General features: G+C 49.1%; 2 protein-coding genes across 8 annotated transcripts in view; one reads left to right on the plus strand and one right to left on the minus strand.

Moving 5' to 3' along the window:
• MAP3K6 (mitogen-activated protein kinase kinase kinase 6) overlaps nucleotides 1-5187 on the plus strand; it is a 43823-nt gene extending 38636 nt beyond the window's left edge. The window contains exons 24-29 of the mRNA XM_083454727.1: nucleotides 205-310; nucleotides 791-1040; nucleotides 1885-1994; nucleotides 2530-2639; nucleotides 3676-3752; nucleotides 4493-5187. Of these exons, the coding sequence (XP_083310853.1) occupies nucleotides 205-310; nucleotides 791-1040; nucleotides 1885-1994; nucleotides 2530-2639; nucleotides 3676-3752; nucleotides 4493-4637 (798 nt within the window). The 3' untranslated portion in view covers nucleotides 4638-5187. The remainder of the gene's footprint in view (nucleotides 1-204; nucleotides 311-790; nucleotides 1041-1884; nucleotides 1995-2529; nucleotides 2640-3675; nucleotides 3753-4492) is intronic.
• The window catches only part of SYTL1 (synaptotagmin like 1), a 36754-nt gene continuing 15345 nt past the window's right edge, over nucleotides 4096-25504 (minus strand). For 4 of the 7 annotated variants that reach the window (XM_083455418.1, XM_083455417.1, XM_083455415.1 and 1 more), the window contains 13 exons: nucleotides 24008-24156; nucleotides 22050-22149; nucleotides 20115-20163; nucleotides 17246-17309; nucleotides 16493-16584; nucleotides 15256-15384; nucleotides 13072-13238; nucleotides 12513-12615; nucleotides 11806-11967; nucleotides 8833-8911; nucleotides 7078-7177; nucleotides 6151-6356; nucleotides 4096-5725 (listed from right to left, as the gene is read on the minus strand). In XM_083455418.1, coding sequence (XP_083311544.1) covers nucleotides 5586-5725; nucleotides 6151-6356; nucleotides 7078-7177; nucleotides 8833-8911; nucleotides 11806-11967; nucleotides 12513-12615; nucleotides 13072-13238; nucleotides 15256-15384; nucleotides 16493-16584; nucleotides 17246-17309; nucleotides 20115-20163; nucleotides 22050-22149; nucleotides 24008-24156 — 1540 coding nt within the window. In that variant the 3' untranslated portion in view covers nucleotides 4096-5585. The remainder of the gene's footprint in view (nucleotides 5726-6150; nucleotides 6357-7077; nucleotides 7178-8832; nucleotides 8912-11805; nucleotides 11968-12512; nucleotides 12616-13071; nucleotides 13239-15255; nucleotides 15385-16492; nucleotides 16585-17245; nucleotides 17310-20114; nucleotides 20164-22049; nucleotides 22150-24007; nucleotides 24157-25504) is intronic. The other 3 variants (XM_083455421.1, XM_083455419.1, XM_083455420.1) reach the window with 1 other exon arrangement.

The following is a 25504-nucleotide window of genomic DNA, read 5'->3' on the forward strand; positions in this document are numbered from 1 at the left end:
CTGATTGGTCCAAAAAGGATTACTAACCCCTAGACTAGATAGTCCACAAGTCCTCCCCCTCAACCCTATGAAATGCCATCTCTGGGGCAACTATATTCAGTGTTTTGGTGCAGCCAGAATGGCAAGGGCAGGGAGTGCCTAGAGAGCTAAGCAGAGGAAGGAGGCACCCTGAGCCTGTCTCCTCTCTGTCTCCCACCTCCACAGGTAAAGCAGGCGCTGCGGAAGTTCCAGATCAAGCCTCACTGGGTGTTCGCCTTGGATAACCTCATGGGGCAGGCGGTCCAGGCAGCTTTCACCATCCTCTTGACAGGTAGGAGAAATGGGTGGAATAGACGGTTGGCTCACTCTGAATACGGTCTGGAATACCCTGGGTCTGAGGAGCTGAAGAAGAAGGTTTATTGCATTTATATTCTGTCATTTCATTCGAGGAACTCCAGGTGGTGTTTGTGGTTCTCACCCTTCTCATTTTATCCTGGGAGGCAGTAACTGGCCCAAGGTCACCCAAGGAGCTGCATGGCTGAGTGGAGATTTGAACCACAGTCTCCTAGGTCCTAGGCCAACACTGCACCACGCGGGATGTGTGTGTGTGTTGTGTGTGTTCCTGGCACAAACGGTTGGGAATGTGCTTTTTTGAGCGAAGGTGCCAGGGAACAGCTTTGGGGTCCTCCCGCATGCCACCGCATGCACTCTTTCCGCTGAGCTGTGGAATCACCGCTGTCTGCCACTATGTTGGGCAACTGCCTTGCCCACCCGTCGCCCCTCTTCTATCACACACATTTTGCCTTTCCAGAACTCAAGGTGAAGCCGTGGTCCTCCCGGGAGGAAGGCCACGAACATGCAAGCCATGAGGAGGAAGAGAGCCTGTTGCCCCAGGAGCTGCAGTCTTTGAAAAGCCAGGACCTTGCCCTCAAGGACAGCATGGACACACCAAGTTCTGGGATCGGCACCAGCAGCAGCAGCTGGATAGACTCCCAGCATTCCCTGAATGGCCGTTTGCCTCTCATGGCTCAGCTGAATGAACTGCAGGCAGAGACAAGAAGGTAAGCCCTTTCTGGCTTCCCTCCTTTAGGCTGGGGTGGGGTGAGCAGCAAAGGGTCAACAGGCCTCTGCCCCATTTTTTGAGGGCTTTAGAGCAGAGCTGGCGCTCTCCAGATTCTGTTGGACTACAACTCCCATCATCCTTGGCCGTTGGGCATACTTGCTGGGGCTGATGGGAGCTGGAGTCCAGCAGCATCTCAAGGAAGCATCACAATGGCTCCTCCTGCTGTGTGTTAGAATGGTGGTCACCGATAGTCGCTGGAGTCCAGTTCCTACCAGCCCCGGCAAGCAAGTCCATTAACGGCACAAGGAGAACCCAGATGGTTCAGGTCAAAGGCCCATTGAGTCCCCACATGCCTTGATGGGAAGCCTACCAGAGGAACCTGAGCGCAGCAGCACTCTCGCCAGTGACCTCAGTGGTTAGGGATGATGGAAATAGTCCAGCAACATCCAGCAGGCACCAGGTTGACTACTCATTGGCACAGGGTAGTCTTATGCAGCTACATTCAGGGCCCAGCCGCAGAAGCTGTAAAGCACAGCAACCTGTTTTCAGTGCCAATGTTTGGCCTTTGAAATACGTGTTGTAGCATTAAAGGAGAGTGTGTCTGAGCATGTGCGGAATCCACTCATCACTTGGGCTTAATCCCAGCCACTCCTCCTCAGTAGGATGAGAATTTCTAGGGCAGAGGATGTGACTGCCCTGGCAGCCAGGAACACCAAAATCTCAAATGCAACCTACTTTTTCGCAGTTGGACACGCTAGCAGAGCAATCTGACCCCTACTCTAATCTTTTTATGCATGCACTTGCAAGCAAGTTCACTCTCTAACCCTTTCTGGCCCTGCCAGGCTGCAGTGGGAGCTGATGAAGAAGGAGCGGGAATGCCAGAAGCTTCTGCAGGAGGCACTGTGGAGTGTGGAAGCAGATTCCTGGGCTCTAAGAGGAGCCAAGCTGAGAGGTAAGGTCACGGGCACCAGGAGGCTCAGGCTGGAATCGGCTCCATCCTGAGGAGCTGTAAGCAGAGCTATGCTACCTCTGTGCTAAACAAGTTGAAATTATATACCCAGCCAAGTCAGACTGTTAGTTCATCTAGCTTGGTGCCGTCCACACTGACTGGCAGCAGCTCTCGTCACCAGTATCCTGTTCTGTGCTTGTGCAACATCACACACAGATATGCAGTGATAGTTGTGTCCTATTCCACACTCCTGTGCACATGTGTCTGTGCACTCACATACAAATACACACTTCATTCTTCCTCTTCTCCAGACAAGACATTGTGTGTGTGGCATCTTTAGCCCACTGTCCCATCATCTCATTCTCTCTCCCCGCTCCCCGCAAGGTGCCAGTTTGGGTGCCTTTCAGAACCAAAACGCACCTAAAGCAAAGTGCTGTGGGAAGATCATGCTTTATGGTTTTAGGAAGCAGAAGTTAATCACACAAGGCACTGAAGAAACCTTTAAAAAACCTCTTCCTTTTTTCACCTGCTTTCCCAGGAGACACTACTTCCCCAATGCATTCCTGGGAGAGAGAAGAAGAGACTGCAGACCCCGTCCTCGCCGAGTGGTTGGAAAAACATGGGGCTGACAAAGCCACAATTGCAACGGTAGATTCCTTTTTGGAGGGGGGTGTTTTAAGCATCAGCTCCTGGCTCCGTGGTTTGGCCCAGCCTCCAGGCAGAAGTGCCTGTTTTTAAATGCAGTTGGTAGGGGGTGGGGAAGAGAATGTCATTGGGTTGGCTTAACTCAGAAGGGACATTTTATTGCTGGGAGAGTTTCAGAAAAGAGCAGCCTAAATTATCAAGGGGTTGGAGCAACTCCCCCGTGAAGAAAAGTTCTGGGGCTTTTTAATTTGGGCAGGCAGGGGCAAGATGAGTAAGCGGGGACATAGTAGGTGTGTGTAAAGCCATGCATGGTGTAGAAAAATATAAAGGTTTTTCTCCCTCTTTCATAATACTAGAACCTGGGGCTGTTCAATGAAGTTGAACATTGGGAAACTCAGAGCAGGTAAAAGGAAGTTAACTCTTCACACAAGCTGGAGAATTTGCTCCCACGAGATGTGGTGTTGGTCACTAGTGGGGATGGCCAGAAAAATGGATTACACAAACTCAGGGGAAGCTAGGCTATCAACAGCTACTCACCATGGTGTCTATGCCCTGACTCCATAGTCAGAAGCAGTTGCTGGGAATCACAAGTGGGCATTTTCTCCAAGCAGCTGGTTGGCCACCGTGAGAGTTGGGGCCTTTTCTGCGGTGGCTCCCCATTTGTGGAATGCTGTCCCCGAGGAGGTTCGCCTGGTGCCTTTATTACATCTCTTTAGGTGCCACACGAAAATATTTCTCTGTGGCTAATTAAACCATCTCTGGCCTTTTAAATTGAGGAGAGGTATGGTTTTGGTTTGTGACTGCATTATGTATTTTTGTGGTTTTATATTGTAAACAGCCTTGTGATCCTTGGATGAAGAGCAGTATAGACAGTTAATAAGAATAAATAAATAACAATAATAATTGCACAACACTCTTCTCCACTTCCATTACCTTTCTCAGCCAGAGAGGTGGTTTCTCTGGAGTGGGTAGGTGTCTGTCAACTTCCCTGTTCTCTGGCCAGCCACAGCTAAAGCAATTGTATGTCTCTCTTTCCTAGCTCTCACACCATGGCTTCACCCTGCCTGACTTGCTCAACTGTGCTACGCCTGACGACCTCCGGTATACCCGTATCAGGTAGGTGAGAGGCAGCTTAGGTGGGCAGGTAGGGGCAATTAAGAAATTCATTGGGTCTGGATTGCAAAATGGACTTCCCAGATCTGTACCTTCCTCACTGAGGTCTTTGCGGTGGGTCGATGGCTGCCTTTGCGCAACGCATTCCTCTGTGCTTTTTAATAGAGCAGTCAAATGGGGCTGCTGCAAATGCGGAGTCCACGGGGCAGCCGTGTGTTTTCCCTGTGCACAACTCCCTGAGAGGGGACAGTGCATAATTACATTCCGCTGTTCCCCTGGGTGGTTTTGGCTTCATTTTCAACACAACACAGAAGAGTCGTCATCAGATCTAGTAAGGCACTTATGATTATTTTAAGCAGAATTTGTTTATTTTTTGCTATTTATTATAGTTACAGAACTTAGTTGCAGTTAGCCCAGGAGGAAGGCCTGGAGCCTGAGTATCCTTGCTCGGAGGGACTGCAACCCAAGTGCTGCTACCTCTTATAAAGCTGAAACACCATTAGCATGGAGGCTACTTAGGAAGCAGCAGCTGAAAGGTTAAGGCACTTGATTCAAGTTGTGTACAAAGCATCACCCCCTGTGTCTAGTTGGGTTCTGAGTGGTCCAGGTGTTTGGATGGCATCTTCCAGTGATCTGCTGTGCCCTGTCACTTGGAGCACTGCAAGTCACGTCAGCTCAATGACCCAAGAGGCGCAATATAGCATGTTCACCATCTGAATCTTTCCATGGTCTTGTCTTGGCAGAGGGGGGATGGTGTGCCGCCTCTGGAAAGCCATCTCGGAGCATCGGCAAACACTCGGCCAGAAGTTACAGCCGGAAGCAGAGCAAGAGCCAGGCCAAGGGAAGCCCTTAATCTGTTTGGAGGACAGCAGGCTCTGGCTGGCATAGACCTTCTTCTCCAGCAGTAAGCAGATTCCAGACTTGCCCTCACACAGAGGTGATGTGAACTGACTTTCCATTTATCCTTTGGTGATGGGGAAGGTGGTACTGGTCTATTCTGGCACCTCAAGCAAATCACGGCTGGAGAAGATGATTTCTGTAGCACTGCAAAAAGCTGCAGTTCTCTCTCGGCTTGAGACAAAGGAAGACAAAGGGTGCTTTGTCCTGTGACCTGGATTTCAGAGGAAGAGAGGCAGGGAGATTCTGAGCTACCCTGCAAGGGGTTGGAGGTCGCTTCAGAGTCAGCAGTGGAAAAAGCCCCGATTGCATCATTCACAGCAGTGCTGAATGGTGATTCTTCTCTGGCCTGCTGCAGAAAACACAGCTCCAGGAGTCATTAGTGTAGCAGCCACTGAGGCTGGGAAATGATACTCTGGGTGTCCCATTGGACGGCAGAAAGGAAACGGTGGGATTGTTCAGGTTTTGCCATAATACCAACAAGGATGGAAATGCAATGCCCAGGGTGGAGGAAGTAAATAAATTTTTTTTAAACAAAGCATGACACTGCCTCTTGTCAATATCAATAGCAGATGGACGGAGATTGAAGATGGAAGTAGCCACAGCATGGTTCTTGTCATGGGGCATCTTTTGCTGTCCCCTAAAGTACAGTGTGAAAACCATCGCAAGGCCTTCAAAGAAGGCCCTTTTAAGAGTCTGGCCAGCTCACCTCCCTCCTTAAGTCTGGGAGAGCAGCCAGCCCAGGCTGAACCTGCCCATGGGCTCCTGGCACCAAATCTACTGTCCCCCTGCCAGGGGCTGCCCTTCAGAAACCACTGTGGTTGCAAGTCCTGCAGAGACTCTGGGCCTGTTCATTTGCATCCAGGAGGCTGCTGCTAGGGAAGCCAATCAGCTTTTCCTCCATTGTCCCAAGAACGGGTGTCCTGCTGTAGTTTGGGATTAAGTCCTAGGGTTCAAGTTGGTCCTCAAGGGAAGACTCGCTTCCACCCACTGCCCAGGCTGCTTGAACACCATCTCCCAGGCATGGCGCTCCTCTTCCGTTGAATCCATCCAGGAGACGGGCAGGCCGTAGCTGTTCCCTGTGTGGAAGCAGAAGGGCTCTGAATCAGTCACCCATTTGCTTGTAGTGACCATCAGACAGAAAGGTGTATTGCAAGGCACTGGAACATGGCATTACTGGGCACCCTCTGTCCTGCCCACCTCTCCCTCCAATGCTCTCATCAGCTCTGGGTGAGCACCCTTTAAATTTCCCACAACACTCTTAGCCATTGTGGAAAGTTAAGAGTCCCTGGCCCCCCTCTCCACTGCTAGCTGGAACTTTGTTACTGTTTGACACCAGGCCTACATAACCCAACTGAGGAATTGGGGGACAGTGTACTAAGGGCCCCCTCTAATCTGGAATCCAGTGCCTGGCTCATTTCCCCTCAATAAGGTGCAGATTCAACACAAACCCAACAGTCTAAAACTCAAAACCCAACATTCCCACAACACTTTGCTGCCTCACCGGTGCCAAGGCTGAGCCGGATGCCTCCGAGCTGCTGCTTAGAGAATGTCTCCTGGTCCCAGATGGTGAACTCTGCACATGCCTCAGCCAAGTCCTTGGCCTGGAACCCATCGTAAACCATGGTGTGGTTGAAAGTGGGGCTGAGGCTCTTCTTCACGATGCGAGTCCTCTGCCGGCTCACCTTGCTGTCGTCAGGGAGGATGTAGCTGCAAGGGGAGACAAGGAAGGTTCTGCAGCCTAGTGGCTAGAGGATCTGCTTTGGCTCAAGCCCTGCATCTTGAGGTAGGACTGGGAGAGAACCCAGCACAGGTGATGGATTATAGTTTAGAAGGAACAAAAAGACTCCCTGCAGATAGAAAACTAGCCAGGCAAGGAGAGCAGGCCCACCAGAGCTGTTTCCCTGCTGGGCTGGTTTTCTATAGGCAAGGAGTTCGTTCTAAAAACCAAACTGTGATTGCCCACTCGGAGTCCAAAGTGGGAAACGTGCTCTTATAAACATGCATCAGGCTGCATACAATGCCCTGCTTAGCATTTGAACCACCCCTTCCCCTCCATTAACCCTAGACCTTTCCCCACTGCAAGAGGGCTTAAGGACAATTGCAGATTGATGGGATCCAGTCACATCCTGGCAAATCCAGGTTGCCTAATTAAAAGCTGATTTGGTTCTGTTGGCAACAAACCCACTTCCCCACCCCCCACCCCAAAATCAGGATTTTTGCAACAAGGAAAGTGATGGCGAAATTCACTGGAAAATGTGGGATGGCAACGGCTTGATGCAACATTGCATAACACACACCAGTCAGAATGAATGCTAAATAAATAACAGGCATTGACTGAGCTCCCCCTTTGTAAACTCTGCAAACAGATCAGGATGCATGCTCAATAGACAGGTCATCTGGAAGGGACCCAAGAGCAACAGGCACTTACCACTGAACGAAAGAGTCTGCTGTGCTGCCCCGGTGGGGAATGATGTTCTGCGCATCCTTCACCCAGATGTGAAGCTCGCCAGTGGGAGGAAGCCCTTCCCCTGAAAGAAAGCCGTGACAGTCAAGGTGGATTCAGAGGCCAAGCACCATCTCTTCCGACCCAACACCTACCGAATTTTAGATCCAATCCTGCTGGTAGCTGGAATCTCCTGCTGACAGCTGGATCCAAGACAGATTAAACTGCTATTGGTTCTTAAGCTGATTAAATCCCTAAATCAGGGGTGGGAGACTTGTGGTCTCCAAATGCTGCTGGAATTTAATATCTGTCAACCCTGACCATTAGCCATGCTAGTCCGGGGTTAAGGGAGTCCCAAAAATATCTGGTTCTCCACCTCTACCCTAAGTGGCTTGGGACCAGGGTACTTGAAGGTCACTTGACCCCATATGAACCTTTTCAAGCAGCTGACATCACTGAGAGGAGGTAGACCATACCTGCAGAGGTTAGGTAGGTGACCAGTCCTGTAGTTTCATGAAGATGGACTAGATCCCTCCCTAGTGAGATCTGCTTGATGCCTTCGTCATTACCTTTGAGTATCGGGCAATTTACTAGAAGACTATTTACTTAGTCTTCTGCTGGGTTGATCTGTCTGCTCCTATCCAAACTGCCGCATTTATGGTTGCTATTTATGTAGAATGATACCTTGTTCTCTCGATTTTAACTCTGGCATTTGGTTTTTATTATACCAATGTTTTTTTGAGGGTTTTTTTTGTCAAGGCGCCATGAATACCAAGTACAGAAGAACAGCAATACCCCTAGGGAAGGGCCATATCTTGGTCGGAGAGCATCCGCCCTGCATGCAGAAGGTCCCAGGTAGGGCTGGGAGAGAACCCTGCCTGAAACCCCAGAGAGCTGCTGCCACTCCGTGTGAACAACACTGAGTTAGGCAGACAAAGGCCTGACTCAGTATAAGGCAGATTCCTATGTTCTACACACACATTTGAAACAAATAATCAGGGATTCCATTCCCTGATTCTATCAGGCTATAATTCATCTGCCTATTCTTTCCTTCTCTCGCTTTTTCCAGCCTTTTTACAAGTTACTCTGCTGAACTGTCCAATAAGGAAAATAGATGGATGAGTGATATGTAAATGTAATGAACAAAATCGCTTTGGGCTTCCATTAGTCCAGCTAATATAGGCGAAGGTAAAGAGATGGCAGGTGAACATTTGGCATGTCTTCTTCGCAAAGACATCAGACCAACGGAATTCCTTTGCTGTCAGGACAACAACTCACCCAATACACACGGCAGAGCTTCTGTCCTCAAGACTTTTCTGTCTACAAGCCTCTATAGCAGGCACCCCCAAACTCGGCCCTCCAGATGTTTTGGGACTACAACTCCTATCATCCCTAGCTAACAGGACCCAGTGGTCATGTGTGATGGGAATTGTAGTCCCAAAACATCTGGAGGGCCGGGTTTGGGGGTGCCTGCTCTATAGGGTTGAAGGAAGTTAGGATTCCTCCAGCTTCCCCCCGCCTCTCACCTCCCAGCACATCTCCCTTAAGTCGTAGATTCTGGAACATCAGTTTGGTTCCCATATTTCTTTAAGAATTCCCCCCAGCCCCCCGCCAAGTCAAATTGAGCTGATGTCTACCGGCCTGGGGGGGGGCTTGCAGAAATCCACCCGCCCCAATCCAAAAACCCAGAGGGTGGTGCTGCTGCTGGGAGGTCTGGAAGAAACAGGGCCTTGATCTCACCTCCTGATCCAGCCGGGATGAACTTCAATGCCAGGTTGAGGATGCCACGGCTGCAGAGAGCATCAGGAGTGACCGAGGTCTGGGAAAGAAGCAAAGGAAATCCATCACAAAAGGTGGGAGCGGGAAGAGAAAACCTTCTGTGTCACTTCCTCCCTCTGTGACGGAACAGCAACACCCACATGGGAGGTTCCTGCATGGTCAATAGAACATCTTGCATTGAACATTTTGCAACCAAGAAAATAGAGGACAGTCTATAGGTTAGCAGAAGCAGCATCCGCCCTGTATGCAGAAGGTCCCGGCTTCAATCTCTGGTGCCTCCAGGTAGGGCAAGCAATGTCCCTGGCTTGGAATACTGGAGAGCTGCTGCTATTGACCTAGACTGGGCTGACTCGGTATAAAGTAGTTTCCTATATGCACAGAAAGCTATTAGCTTATTCTTAAAATGAAAAGGGAAAGAAGAAACTCAGGAAAAGCAAATGGCACCCTGCATAAGCCACTAGACTTCTCAGAGGGGGCATCTCAAAGGGTGCAAAGTCAAGGCTCAGACTCCCATCTAATGCCGCCATTTAAGGGGAGGAGCTCACTGGCAGAACACCTGCTCAGTCCCCTGCATCTCCAGTTAGAAGGCTCAGGCAGCAGGTAGGATGGGACAGACCTCTGTGTGAGACCCTGCCAGCAGGCTAGGAGAACCAATGATCTGACCTGGTTTATCGCGTAAACACACAATATCCTTGCTGGAGTACGGTGCTTGCTGGCGGCCCATATTGAGAAAGGCATGTGGAATGATGGACTAAGGCTCCCCCTTGCTACTCTTCGAGATGAATGTAAGAGTCTTGGGGGATCCCGCCAGTCACCCATCTAGTCCTGCATCCTGTGGTCAACCAGGATGCCCATGGGAAGCCTGCAAGTTCAACCCGAGTGCAGGAGGCCTCTCCCATCCTGCCATTTCCGATGACTGGTGCTCTGAAGCATATTTATGCTCTGTAAGTTTGACCCGTATTCTTTCAAAGCCATCCACTTTCTAACATTCTTTCTGCAACTCCTGTTGCTATTCAGTCCAGAGAATCTGGTGTGGTGGTTTGAGTGCTGGGAGACCAGGGCTCACAGCAGCCACTCAGCCATGAGGCCCACTGGGCAGCCCATTCACCAGCTCTCAGCCTAACCTACCTCACAGGCCTGTTGCGAGGAGAAAATGGGGAGCGGGGAGAACTGAAGCTTCTTGGAGGAAAGATGGGAGATAGATAGAACAAAAAAAAACACAGAGCATTCTTTTGCCTCCTCTAGTGTCGGCAGCTCTGAAGCCAAGAGATGCCCCTTGAGGAGCCAAGATTGGGCCTGGGCCTTCAGTTGCTGACCCATACAGCAGCAAAAAGCCCTGGATGTTTAAGAAAGGAAAACAAAGCTTTAAACACCCTCTAGTTTAAGACACAGTGATGGGACAGGCCCAGCCCTGAGTGGTGTCTGAGTATTGTTTTGGGCGATTCTCCAGAAGCAGGTTTTGAAATGCTCAAGAGGAAGAGGTGCATTTGGGGTGGGGAGAAAAACAATGTAACAGTTTGTGGGGGGTTATGCAACGGCTCTCAGACACTGATTGCACCAGCTTACTGATGCAGCAAGCCCTTTCGACTATTGTGGAATGAGCACAGTTGCTGCTTGGGTTGCAGGGATGACTTGCACTGCACTGAGCCCTTCACAGGCACACCCTTTGAGGAAACGCCGCCAGGGAATTGCTAAACGCAGCGATCGTCACCGGCTTGGACGGCTTTAAAAGGGAATGAGGTGAACTCAAGGAGGATAATGCTTTCGGTGTCTACAACCCACCATGGCTCTGCTCTACCTCAGGGGCAGACCTTGCTCTTTCAAATTTCAGCAGCACCCTGCATGAGGCGAAAATTTGCCCACCCGCAGCCCGGTCTCTCATCTTCCGTTCTGCTCAATGCACTACTTCACAGTTGCGACACCCTGTGGCGCCCCCTAGGCTCAGCACTCAGTGCAGCAGATCCAGTTATGCTGTCCTAACCCCATCCACCTCCACAATCTACCTGCAGCACTGCATGAGTCTGATGAACTAGCTTTGGGGAGAGGTGACATTTCCAACGCTGCTTGCAAAACAAATGGGAAACCAGGGCCCAGTTCATTCTCAATGTGGCATAAAGCCTATGCCTGAGAGGAAAAAAGGTATCCCCACCCATTTTAGGCTATGGCTGTGCCCACTTCCAGCTTGCACCCCACTACACAGACACACAAATCCCCCCCCCCCCCCAGTCGGGTCCCTCAGTGTTGCCCAGCCTTGCATTAAATGTGCTGGAAGCACAAAGTAGAGATGACACAAGGATAATTCTGTAATTGGTCTGGATGACCACAGACTCCGATTGGCTGCAAGTTCGAGCCAGTCTGGGAGTTAGCTGTCAATGAAGAAGAAGAAGAATCTGAGGCCAGAAGTTGATTGAGACCTGAAAGTTGGAGGAGATGGGAGGAAAAGGTTGTTCAGAGGAGTTTCCCCCCTGGCCTAGGAAAGACAAGCCCCATTTTCTGTTCAGCTTGCTAGTGGCAAAATGTGACCAGTTTCTTTTCTCCCTGAACTCTGTCTGCTTTCTTCCAGTTACTCTGCTCGCAAAAGAGGTGTCCAAATGGGCACAGTCATAGCTCAGTGGCACAGCAACTGCTCCAAACACAGAAGGTTCCAGGCCCAACCTCTGTGGTTGCCAGAGAGGGCTGGAAGAGGACCCTGGCCTGAAACACTGGAGAGCTGTTGCCAGTCACTGCTGAGCTGGATAGAGCCATGGTTGGACTCCGTATAAAGCAGCACCCTAGTAAGCTAAAAATGAGGGAGCGGGGCAATAGGGAAAATGTGTGAGCAGCCACCAGTGAAATAGGGTGTTGCCAGGACCATTGGTTGCTGTAGTTTTGCTTGTTTGTCTTACGACAGAATCCTTTATATCATTTTGCAATTTCTGTATGGAGGAAACTTACCCTAGGCTGGAGGTTGTACCACTGAGGACTCGTGTTGCTCCAGTCCCAGGAATTCAACGCAATCTCCACTTCTCCCATGAAGAGGTTTCGGCTCAAGGCATCGTGATGCCAGACAGAGAGGTTCAGGATCCGGCCTTGCAGGTCAGCTTTCTCAATCTTGTACTGCAAAGCCAGGAATGTTGCAGGAGGGCAGGAAGAGGAGAGAAGCAAGAAAAGGGAGGACAAAACAAAACAATGGGAACGAGCCTAATCAACCCTTCTGCAAGTTAAGTTCGTAAGATATAGTCCTGCCGCCTGGGGCAACCAAGTCCTCTTTTGCCTGGGGGTAGTCTGGGTATTTAAAGAGTGGTATCCTAGTCCCTGTCTAGCACTCCCTTCTCTAGGCTACACATGCCCAGCTCCTTCAACCCATCCTCACAGGACTCTTTTCCCATACCCCACTGACTGTCTTCCTTGCAGTCCTCTGAACCCTTTCCAGTTCACCCAGGCCCATGCAGAGCTTGTCTGAGGGCCAGGGCAGGAGTCCCCCATCGGCTGGGAAAAACAGGGCATTCTTGGCATGACAATGTAAGTCCAGCAGGCCCCTGGCAAGGCCACCCTGCCAGCTTAGCCCTCCAAGGCCCAGGGCAAGTGTACCTGGCTGCCCCTCTTTCTGCACGGGCCTGAATTCATCCACATCCTCCTTAAAGTGCTCTCACAACCCTCACCTTAAGGGTCTCGTTGAAGATGGGATCTAGGCTCCTCTTCTTGACAGCAGTTTTTCTCTTACTGTGATTGGATTTGTCAGGAAGGAGGTAGGACTTGACGTACCTGGGCGGAAGAAGGAAGAGCAGCGGTGTTAATGCTACTTTGGTGTGATAGCTAGGCTAATTTCTACATGCAATCACATATGCTCCATCCAGACAAGCAAGAGGTGTCATCAGACATTCCAGCCAGGCAAAAACTCTTGGGGTGCAAAGCAGGGCCAGGGAGAGGTGTGGTCTGGGGAGAGGGCCAAACAGAAAGGGCTTGAGGGCCCCATTTGTCCGCTGGGTTTGGTGTTCCCTGCACCTGCTCTAAAAACCCACCTGCAATAGTTGTGCTGCTTGGATAGATCAAGGGAGTTGCACGGAAGCTGACAAGTGACAGCTAAGAGCAAGCAGAGGTTGGATGGTGGTCTGTCATGGATGTTTCAGCTGTGATTCCTACATTTTAGGGGGTTGGACTAGATGACCCTTGGGGTCCCTTCCAACTCCATGATTCTAAGCCCCCCAACCCCAAACCTACGGATCTGATCGCTGCTTCTTGGCTTCAGCCAAGTCTCGGCACTGGATGACTTGAATATGCAGCGCCTTCTTCCTGGAGTCATACTGCAGGGAGAATTGGATGCAGCCGCGGACGTCCACATTTCCAATGTCGTTGTCACTAAACACGCTCATCATGCTGCCACTCATCTGCAACAAAGCAGGCGGGATCAGGGTCAAAAGAGGCAGGATCCAAACAGAGAGCACGGACGAGGGACAGGAGATCCGGGATGAACCCAGAGCTCTCCATAATGAGCCTTCACAGGCGAAGATGAAAGAGAACATGTAAAAGTGCTCATTATTCCCAAGTGTACCCTGTGCAAAGGAATCCTGCTCTTGGTTGCAATAAATTACTTTGCCACTCGCTAAGAAACAAAAGGGGGGAAATCCTTGGTGTGAGCAGAGGGGAAATGCAAATCTGACTTCTGAAACTAGAAATCAATTCATCTAAGCCTGATGGGCCTTTGGAGCCAATTCATTTTCTGTAGCCTTAATGGCAATTTTAAGGGTTTCCACAGGGATTTCTGAAATAAAAAAAAATTCTATTCACCAATCGGATGCCTACCCCAGGGCAGGTGACAACCTCCCTTTAAAAGGGCGCATAGCTCAGACGGCAGAGCATGAGACTCTCTGGGTTGTGGGTTTGAGCCCCATGCTGGGCAAAAGATTCCTGCATTGCAGGGGATTCGACTAGATGACCCTTATGGTCCCTTCCAACTCTACAGTTCTATGATTCTATGGTTTTCTTTGTACAGTTTTGTCTCCTTCTACCCTCACTGCCCTACCTTTTTTAAAAAACAAATAATCTGTGCTTTTACTTCCAAAAAAGAGGGTCCTCCTGGAGACTAGCAATGGACAGAAGTACCTCTTGGCTTTTCTCTGTTTCTGTATTTTTCCAATCTTAAATTCAGTGCGCCCCATTTCCACACCCGTTTGCATTTTTTTAAAAGTCCATGTGAAAAATGCCTAGCATACACATTGGTCCAAGAAATTTCCCCTAATATAATGTATTTGTGTGTGTCATTTTCATTTATGCACTTTTGCGCACACTTCCCAATCGTATGAACTGTGGGGTTGGTGGGGAGGAAAACGAATGGGGGGACGTTTGTCTGGAACTGGCTGGGAATGATGACGGGGGGTGGGAGGCTCCAGCTGAGAAACCCCCTAGGGAAGCCATGGAGGAAGAAGCCTCAGACCCAGGGGACTGGTGGTGGGACACAGAAGACAGATCAGAGGAGAGAGGAAGCTGGGGGGTGGAAGGCACAGGAGGCTTGAGTGAAGAAGAAGAACCAGAGGCAGGGAGCCCTCCAAGGACAGGACTGGGTGCAGAGGGACACAATTTGAGTTCAGGATCTGAAGGAGAAGACAAGGAGGGGCAACAGTTTCACAGTTGCCCAGTCCCTCTGCATTGAGTTCCCCTTGTTCCTTGACTCCAAGGTCACACAGAACTTTACACATAGCTGAACAGAAAGCAAGAAAAGCCCAGGGTGGGGTGGGGTAAGCTCCTATCCTCCAGAATTTGTGTCTGCTTGGAAGACATCCGGAAAAGGCTTAGAGCAGGGTTTGGCAAGGCATGGGGCCAGATCACTCCCACGGAGATCCTCTGTGGGCCCGACCAGCGCAGCGCAACACCGGAAATCATGTCTGCGCATGTCTGTGGTGCCGGAAATTGCTTCTGCGCATGCCCAGACGCCGAAAATCATGCCTGTGCAGAAGCCATTTCTGGTGTCTGGGCATGCGCAGAAGCTGTTTCCAGAGCCGCGGAAGAAAGTCCCTGCGCTACATTGCACCGGTTTAGCGCAGTGCACAGGGACGGGCCGAGCAGGCGGCTCGGTTCGGGGGCAGCTCATGGGTCGGTTAAGTGACCCTCATGGGCCACTTCCGGCCCATGGACCTTAGGTTGCCGACCTCTGGTTTAGAAGGAGGAGGAGGTGTCAAGAGCCAGTCTTGGCAATGTCTTCACTGATGGCCGCTGTACCTGAGTGATATCTGTGGTATGCTAATTTCCTGAATAAAACAGCTGACGTTTGAGTCTCCCTTCTGACCTGTTGATGAACCTGCTCCCCTGATAGCCCCCTGACAGATTGTAAAGTGAAAGTCGATATATTTTCTCTTCCATTCCCCATGCTAAAAAGCTGCCTCCTCCCACCCCTCCCCAGTCACATACTGTGGATGAGCTTAGACTGGAAAACGAGGAACTGGTGCTCATCAGTTTATTCCGGGAACCCACTGCATTGTTCTTTGGAGGTGGTGTATCCAAAGTGCTTTCCTGGCCATTTTCAAGACTCTCGTTGCTCTAAGGATGTAAAAGACAAGGTAGGTAACAGCTCAGTTGGGAGAGCATGAGACTCTTCACCTCAGGGGCATGCGTCTGAGCCCCACATTGCAGGGGGTTGGACTAGATGACCCTTGGAGCCCCTTCCAACTCTATGCTTCTAGAAAAACAATTAGGAAAACTGGGAGCTTATCCTCACAGCCTTCCTACAATGTAAGGTAAAGGTAAAGGTACCCCTGCCCGTACGGGCCAGTCTTGACAGACTCTAGGGTTGTGAGCTCATCTCACTCTATAGGCTGGGAGCCAGCGCTGTCCGAAGACACTTCCGGGTCACGTGGTCAGCGTGACAAGCTGCATCTGGTGAGCCAGCGCAGCACACGGAAACGCCGTTTACCTTCCCACTAGTAAGTGGTTCCTATTTATCTACTTGCACCCGGGGGTGCTTTCGAACTGCTAGGTTGGCAGGCGCTGGGACCGAGCAACGGGAGCGCACCCCGCCGCGGGGATTCGAACCGCCGACCTAACGATCGGCAAGTCCTAGGCGCTGAGGTTTTACCCACAGCGCCACCCGCGTCCCTCTTCCTACAATGTAGCACCTTTTAATAACGGCAATTTCTGGACTTTTGAGCTGCAGGACACCACTGAGTAAGAGAGCTACTCAAATACCAATGAGGCCGGCAGAGCTGAACTTTCTGTGCCACAGGAGTGGTTTTTTAAAAAACAACAATAACAACCCTCAACTCTTTCAGTGGAGGGCAAATGATGGACAGGTTGTACCCAAACTCTGTAATTCTATGATGACATAAACATAAAACAGCCACTCAATTTCTCCATGACAGAACATAAATCTTAACCCAGTCTCAAGTCCCATGCACTAGGACACACAATAGTTTTTACTTGGCTTGTGTTTACTCAGGCCTCTATTTAGAGTACACAGTGCTCACATCAAGGGTGGGCAGCCAGTGGCTCTCTAGATAGTGCTGGACTACAACTCGCATCATTCCTGGACACCAGCTTTGCAGGATGAGGCTGAAGGGAGCTGTAGTCTAACAGCACCTGGAGGGCTGTGGGTTGCCCACCCCTGGTCCAGAGGGAAGATGTTACTCACTTGCCTAGCAACACCTCATACCTGCATGGTGACCATGATGGCTGGCACACTGCTGTTCTGCTGCTCCTCTTCTCCAGTCTCTGAGCTGAGGCTACTAAACGAGTCGCTTCGCTCTACATTAAAAGATAGGGACATTAGGGGAGGGAGGGAAACTCAGTTCTGTGCAAGATTGAAGTAGAACAAATACATAGCAGGGCATCGTGCTTCCAAGCCTCCAAAGAGCTTCAGAAACACAGTCTTCTTGCTATCCTTGCAACAACCCGGTAGGCGACTCCCATAATACTGATGAAGGACTGAGGCTAAGAGGCTGTGGCGTTATCAAGCCACTTCACCATGAATGGTCTGTGGTGAAATTCGAACCAGGGTCTTCCTGATGGGTGGCTCAGCCAGCCATGATGCTGTACAAGGCAGTAAATTGCTTGGGAACCTCAGCTTCCCTGTGCTGCAAGTCACACACACCTTTCAGCTGCCGCCAAGGGAGGCAGAACTGGATTAAAGTGTGCTGCAACCTGCCCTGGGACTTTGGAAATCACTGTCTCCATAATAGTCCAGTTTGCTTAACCTCTGCTTTTTCTCACGCATGCACACACACTAAGTGTCTCACGCATGCACACACACTGGGTGGCATTCAACTATGTGTTACTCAGGGTAGACCCACCATAATGAATGAACATGGCAAAGTTAGGCCCATGAATTTCAATGGGTCTACTCTTCAGTAAAATGTAATTGAACACCACGCTGTGTGTGATGCTGTTGTTGATGCTGTTATTTTACCTGGCTTGTTTTCAGGTATCTGCTCTGGGGACTGGATCACATCTTGCAAAGTCAAGTCAGCCATCTAGAGAGAGAGAGAGAGAGAGAGAGAGAGAGAGAGAGAGAAGCCACAAGCTGGGTTTAATGACTACAAATGGTCTGATAATAGGAAATGTATTTGGATTCTTATCTGCATATGCAAACAGCATCAATTACTACCACCCATCCCTCCAGAAAGCTGATCTGTGACACTCATGCCAAAGGAGCACAGATAATGAAAGCACCTCAGACCTCCCAGGCAAGCGATCTGTAGGTGAAAAACATAAAAACAAAAACCTGCTGCCTTCTGCATTTAGAGTAATGCAAACAAAGACCAGCCGCCTTCTCCCTGTAGGTTTTAGGAAGCCTGGTTCTCAAAATGAGGAACTGGGATGTTGTTGTTTTTAAAGCATGTTCATTTTGAAGTTTCATTCAGGGAGCCAAATCTGTGCCTTGACATTTTCAGGAGCACCGACAGCTGGTGTCATTCTGTTGCCTGCTCCCCACTGACCTATTGGCAGGGTCAGGATGAGCTGGCATCACCAGACATCTACCAAGGCCCAGCCCCCGCAGGGGAGCCCTTTGCCAATCCCTGGAAATCCTCTCATAGCCTGAACAGAGCACGGAGATGGAATAATGCCACCCCCTACCCACCCCGCTTGTGCTTGTGCTCTTCCTTTGGGCGGCTGCGTGGGTGGGACACACAGAGAGAGGGCAAGAAAAGAGGCAGCGATGACGGCAGCCAAGAGGAAGCGAGCCGACTCAGAGAAGGAGCACAGGCATTTTTGCCCAAGCGTCCCTCCCCATGCTGCTGCCCACCTACAAACCGAACAAACCCTGGAGACCTCATTGCACATCAGATTTAAGAGCCTGGGTACAACACACCATATATTTAAAGCACACAGCTCCTTGTGGGGCTCATTTAATTTCACTGCACACAGATGGTGTAGTGACAATAAAGGTTTATATTATTATTATTATTATTATTATTATTATTATTATTATTATTATTAAAAACCCTTGGCTTTTTGTTAAGGAGGCTGAAAGCTGTTAGGAGACCCCTATCCCCCTCGCAGAGCTACAATTCCCAGAGGCAATCCCTCTTCCCAGGAGACTCTGAGAATTGTAGCCCAGCGAGGCGAATAGGGTTGTCTCCTAAAACTCTCAGCACCCTTAACAAACGGCAACTCCCTGGATACTTTGGGGGAAGCTATTACTGTTAATGGGTAATAAGAGCGCTTTAAATATGTGGCCAAGGTATGGGCTAAGATTCAGCTGCCTTCTGAACATAGAAGGAGAAATTTGGGCAGGGGGCACCACCGTGACCTATTCCTCAGCCTGAAAAATGTGCAGGGCCAGCCCTGGAGGTGGGCATGCCCCCCTCCCAATCTTCAAACGCCTTCTGCAAGCTATCAGGTCATACCTTTGCCTCACATCCTGCTCCCTGCAGCCTGAAAGGCAAGGAGGGGCAGAAAGAGAGAGTGAAGCAGTGGAAGGAGGAGGGAAAACAGGTCCCACCCCTTTTTTGGCTCTGGCTCTGGCCACAGATAATTATTTACATACACACACACATGACAGATAAGATAGATTTACTATTTGGAAAGCTCAAGTTGGCCTTTATCTCAAGCAGAAACCGCTGAGCTTGTGTCTAACCAACAGCAGAGACCGCAGTTCAGTGGCGGCGACACACTTGCATGCAGGAAGCCCTGGGTTTAGCACCCGTCATCTCTTGCTAAAATGCTAAGACAAAAGGCCAGGGACCAAAACAGAACTTGGGAGACCGGCTACCAGTCAGAGTAGACCATGCTGTGCCAAACAGACCATCGGTCTGCCTCAGGCGGCGCACACACATTCAAAAGCATGTTTTATTTTTCCTCGCAAAGAATCCTGGGAACTACAATCTGTTAAGAGTGCTGGGAACTGCAGGACTGTGAAGAGTAAACTACAATTTTCAGTACAGTGGTACCTCTGGTTACATACTTAATTTGTTCCGGTGGTCTTAACCTGAAACTATTCTTAACCTGAGGTACCACTTTAGCTAATGGGGCCTCACACTGCTGCCGCACCGCCGGCACGTGATTTCTGTTCTCATCCTGAGGTAAAGTTCTTAACCCAAGGTACTACTTCCGGGTTAGCAGAGTCTGTAACCTGAAGTGTTTGTAACCCAAGGTACTACTGATTTCCTGCTGAGGCAGCGGGCAGAGAATGTGTTTCAAATAGGCTTTGAAGGTCTTGCTATCAAGAGCTGCTAGACAAGCTAGTTATCTCCTGCCTCCAGACAGCATGCCAGTCGATGGGGAACACAGGTGGGAGAGGACTATTGTGGAAAAGTAGACAGGCCTTTGGTGCGACGCAGTATGACTCTCCTTTGGTTCAAAATGTGCTAGGTGCTGCTCCAGGACTTTTGTTTTGAAACGCAACACAAGCCCCAATATCAAAACCCACTTGGAATATTAGATGCCCTTCCATAAATGGGAGATGAGGAGAAGGCTTGCTGCGCAGCACAACAGCATCTGCCTTGTGGGCAGAAGGTCCCAGGTTCAATCTTTGGCATCTGCAGGTAGGGGTGGAAAAGACTCGTGGGGTCGTAATCAACTAAACTGAAATCAGAGTAGACCCATTGGGATTAGCAGACCTAAATTAATCTTGTCCATTAATTTCAATTGATCTACTCCGAGCGGGACTAACCTTTTGGTCTGAAAACCTGGGCAGCTGCTGCCAATCAGTGCAGGCAATACTGAACTAGATGGGCCAGTGGTGTAAGGCAGCTTTCTATAGTCCTATTCCCCGCCTGCCTTGAATAGGTTTTGTTATCACAGTGTAGCTCACCCCACCAGCCAAGTGAACTCACCTGAGTCTCTTTCGACATGGATGGCTGAGGATCTGTCTCACTTGGGAGCCTATGAAGAAATGGAGAGATTTTCCCTCTTTAGGTGAAAGCTCTCTGGTTCATAAAATTATTTTCTTCTTTCTCCAAGGAGCAAGTTCTGCATCCACCTCATACGTTTGAAGCACACACCCGAAAAATCCTAGGATCTGTAGTTTGTTAACATTGCTGGAAACTGTACCTCTTTCAGGGGTAAAGTACAGTTCCCAATATTCTTAACCATGAATAAAAATACATTCAAATATAAACACATTTACACATATAAAAGAATGCTGATAATTCACTTCGGAGTCGTGAAGATCTTTAGTGAGCCTCTAAGCCCCAATGCCAATCTCAGCTAATGCTCACTGACTTTCTGATGAACTTAGACCACAGCCTTATCACAAACACATTCCGCTAGTGCAGAAAGGAGATAAAGACATGTACTCAGTCTTTGGTTTGCTAAACTCCATATTTCTTTGCAGGAATCTGCCCCCTGCTTACATACAGGCAAACAGCAGTCACTGTTGCCCTCTTCTTTTGCCCAGCAACTTGGCTAAACAATGCAATTCTAAATATGCCTACTCAGAAGCAAGTCCTATTGAGGCTTATTCGCAGGTAAATTGGTTTAGGATTGCAGCCTCATCTTTGTAGCTACAAGATTCTATTAAGCCAGTGGTTCCCAAATTCCCCCATCTGTCCCCATGGACAACTTGAAAATTATTTAGCGGACCACTTAATGATTCTTCTGCCTGTTGTAGATGTGCTGTGCTAGATGACGCATGATATTTGATTGTATTTTTATTGCTTTCTTTACTCCTTATATACTGCTTGTTATTGTGTTACAGTTCAAATTCCACAGAATGATGGGAACTGTAATCCACCAACATCTGGAGGGCCAGAGTTTCCCCAGTCCTGTGCTAAAACACTGCTTCCTTTAAAAATATTTATCTTCTTTATCCATCGTAGTTATTTAGGGTTAAACGGTAAGCTATGCTAACTGCTCGGCTATCAGACACATCAGGATATTTTAAAAAGGTATCCCTAGGTGCAAAAGCCCCTCCAATTTTCATAAGGACCACAACCAGTAGGGAGGGGTGGTATAACCAGTGCTATTTTTTTCTAGAAAAAGAGGTGCCCAAACTTACCATGAACACCTCCCTTGTTCTCTTAGAATGGCCATGCCGCCCACCTGAGAGGGGCCAGAACTGAGTTCCAGTGAGTTCCATAAAGTATAACCCTTCTTCCCCAGCTGTGATCTTGACTAAAAATTACCCCTATGCTGCAATTTGCCTTAAACAAAGCTGCTCTCATTATTTAATACCAAGGATTTGATTTTCCCCCCTCTAAGCCCCAGATGTGACTGGTAGCCCGGCAGTTCACATAAGATGTCATTTGGCCCTCAGCTGATGCTATTCATCCTAAGAACAGTCACCAGGTTTTAGTAATAAATAATAATAATAATAATAATAATAATAATAATAATAATAATAATAATTTATTTATACCCCGCCCATCTGGCTGGGTTTCCCTAGCCACTCTGGGCGGCTTCCAAGACAATATTAAAATACAGTAATGCCTCAAACATTAAAAGCTTCCCTAAACAGAGCTGCCTTCATATATCGTCTAAAAGTCTGGTAGTAGTTGTTCTCTTTGACATCTGGTGGGAGGCCGTTCCACAGGGCGGGTGCCACTACTGAGAAGGCCCTCTGTCTGGTTCCCTGTAACTTGGCTTCTCGCAGTGAGGGAACCGCCAGAAGACCCTTGGCGCTGGACCTGAGTGTCCGGGTAAAACGATGGGGGTGGAGATGCTCCTTTTAGATATTGGACCCTCTCTCCTGGAGAAGCCAACATTCCCTAATGAAAAGGCAAGGTTCCCCCCCACCCCGTCCACACACCCAAACTGCCCATGCTTCTCACCCGTCCACTGCATCCGCCGCGTTCTCCTCCTCCACTGGGGGTTCACTGATCACCTCCAGGTCTCCTAAGCTGGCTCGTTGCTTTGGGTCCTGTTCACCTGCTTTGTGATAAGTAAAAGATGCGTCTCTCTGAATGCCACTTGTTGGAAGCCATGCGGGGAGGGGGGGGGGAGTGCTCCTGTGCTCAGGTCCTGCTTGCAGGCTTCCCACAGGCATCTGGGTGGCCACCTTGAGTTAGAGGATTCTGGACCAGATGGGCCATTGGCCTGATCCAGCACACTCTTCTCATGTTCTTGTGATGAGGAAGCCGCATGCCCTTGGGGGGGGGGGCACATACAACTGGTGGGCAGGGCCAGGGGCAAAATCAGGTAGGACAATGAATGTAAATTTTGCCCTTGTATTGCAGGCTAGTTTCAACACACACCCATCTCTATCCTCCATCCAAGCAAGCAAGCAAGAGGAGACAGATGTTTGTGTGTGTATGTTTGTGTGTGTGTGTGCATATACATATAGAAACACACACATATACAAGGTGTGACTGGAAAGTTTGGTGAATGGTCACAGAAACCAGACAGCGAGAAATTTTTGAACATACATACCTTACAGGCCTTCAAAGTAGGCCCCCTCTGATACAACGCACCATTGACAACGTTCGTAGAACTGTTGGAAACTTCTGGAGAAGTCCTCTTTTTGTACTGCTTTCAGTTCCCTCGTCATAGCAGCTTGGACGTGTGAAATGTGCCCTTTCAGTGCAGATTTCAGTTTTGGGAAAAGAACGAAATCCGGTGGGGCCAGATCGGGAGAATATGGAGGGTGGGACATCTCAGTAACCTCAGTAACAATTTCACGTGGAATATGCAATTCTTCTGCCATCATTCGGACTGACAAACGCTGATTCTGCGTCAATAACTCACGAACTCTGTCGACATTTGCCGTCATTCTGCTTGTTGAGGGTCTTCCAGACTGAGGGTCAACTTTGATGGTTTGCCACCCTTCACAGAAATGCTTAAACCACTTTTGAGCTACAGCTTCATCTCAGTGCACAATTGTGAACATTTCATGGCTTTCCAATGCCAATGTATGTTCAAATATTTCTCACTGTACGGTTTCTGCGGCCATTCATCAAACTTTCCAGTCACACTTTGCACATATTTTTGTGTGTGTACAGTCGTGCCCCGCAAGACAAATGCCTCGCAAGATGGAAAACCCACAAGACGAAAGGGTTTTCCGTCTGCAGAGGCGCTTCGCAAGACGAATTTCCCTATGGGCTTGCTTCGCAAGATGAGAAATGACGAAAAAAAATTTTTTTTTGCTCCAAAACCCCTTATTCTGAATCGCTAAGCTGCTAAAAGCATTTTAGCAGCAAAACCACTAATCCCCCACTCCTAAAAAAGCCGTTTTTAGCCCTTAAAGTGCCAATAGCGCTAATAGCGCTACTCTGTCAATGGGCTTGCTTCGCAAGACGAAAAAACCGCAAGACGAAAAGACTCCCGGAACGGATTCTTTTCATCTTGCGAGGCACCACTGTATTCTGAACTGTCTTTAATATTGTGCTTTAATGTTGTAACATGCCCATGGACCTTAGGGTGAAGGGTGGGTAATAACTATATTATTATGATGATTATTAAGTGTTCAAGGGCACATTCTAGCCAGGCAAAAACACTCAAGGAGAATGCAATGTAGAGCAAGTGAGAGGAGTGACTTGGGGAGACGGTATGTGACTGAAGAAACTTCTGAGGGCCAGATAGAGGGGTTCAGAGGGCCACATCCAGCCCACAGGTCTGAGGTTCTGCACCCCTGTTCTACAATATCTGAAGGACCACAGACTCCCCCATCCCACTTATGGACTTAAATACACCCACATCCCTTTTGCCCCCGGTTTAGAAGTGTGAGGATAGAGATCAGCGCTATAGCGCTGCAGGGATGGCAGCCAGGAAGGGGGTCTTCTCTCTCCCTTACCTTTGGGCTTCTTCTTGCGGCGGATGGACGCCCGGACAATGTCTGAGCCAAAATGATTGTGCCGGTGCCGCTTTGAACGGACATCGCAGAACCAGTCCCCTGACAGGATCTTCAACCAGCTGGGATCCGAGACGGACTCACGCAGTTTGCTTGAGGGAAGAAAGACAAGCGGGCAGGTGAGGATTGCTTCTCTAGAGCAGAACCTCAGGCTGCAATCTCCTAGGCACATTCACCAGGGAGTAACCCTCACTGAACTCAATGGGAGTTACTTCTGAATTGACATATGTAATATTGTGCCAACCGTCCAAGAATAAGTAACCCTATCCTATATCCCAGAGATGCAGAACCTGTGTCCCACCCCCAGATGTTGATAGACTCCATCTCCCATCAGCCTCAGCCAGCACTGCTAATAGCCAGGAATGATGAGAGCTGTAGTTCAAATATATAGAGGGTCAAAGCTCCCCATGACCTGCTCTCTGGCCATGGAATGCTGGCTGACTTTTGGGGGCAGGAAGTGAAAAATTGTGGAGTGGGGTGACAGAATGGTAGCACCCTGGAAGAAGGCATGGCTGGCTGGCTAGAATTCTGAACTGAAGCACTTCATGCTGCAACATTCTGTTGCAGGCTTTGGCTCATATGAAATAATAAAAATAAAATTTACGACATGCCCTTTACCAGCAGTTCCCAGGGCAGTTTACAACAATTTTAAATTCAGCATTAAAAACAACTAAAGCCAACTGCTGTCACAGGAACAGGGTGAGGCCTGAAAACATACATCACAGGTGTCTGAGGTCAGGGTGAAATTGCCAAAAGCTGCATAACAGCTGCAACTCGCCATCACTGGGCACCACATTTCAGAACCATTTCAGCTCAGAACCATTTCTGAAAACCATTTTCACTCTGGCAGCTGAGCTAGGAAATCCTTCCAAAGGTGCCTCATAAATTCAACGCCAAATGCCCATGAAGAGAGAATCCACAGACTGAAAAATTTCATCCTCCACCTGCCCCCAACAATTCCTTCCTATATAGACAGAATCAAAGGAGGCTGCCTTATACCAAACCAGGCCATTGGACTCTCTAGCTCAGTATTGTTTACACTGGCTGGCAGCAGATCTCTGGGGTTTCAGGCAAGGGTTCCCTCCCAGCCTTACTTGGAGAAGCTGGGGATTGAACCTGGGACCTTGTACATGTAAAACAAATGCTCTGCCACTGAGCCAGGGCCCCTCCCAGAATTTTTACTGACTCAGGTGAATTATAGCTGCGATACGTAAATTACATTTGCTCTATTCCAGCCAAAGAAAGTGTGCTCCTTTGTTAACAGAACTCAGGTTAAGATTGGGGGGGGGGGTGTGGCAGAATACAAAATAAACCAGCCTAGCCAGTTTGTTTTGTATTGCTTTTCAGCCAGTTGCCATAATGAGAGAAAGAGAGGGAGAGGTTCTCAGCCTGTTATTTTCTCCTCAGCTGTATATCTTTCACTTTTTAGCAGAGCCCACT

Source organism: Podarcis tiliguerta, assembly GCF_965153285.1.
Source record: "Podarcis tiliguerta genome assembly, chromosome: 8".
In the NCBI taxonomy this organism is placed as follows: domain Eukaryota; kingdom Metazoa; phylum Chordata; class Lepidosauria; order Squamata; family Lacertidae; genus Podarcis; species Podarcis tiliguerta.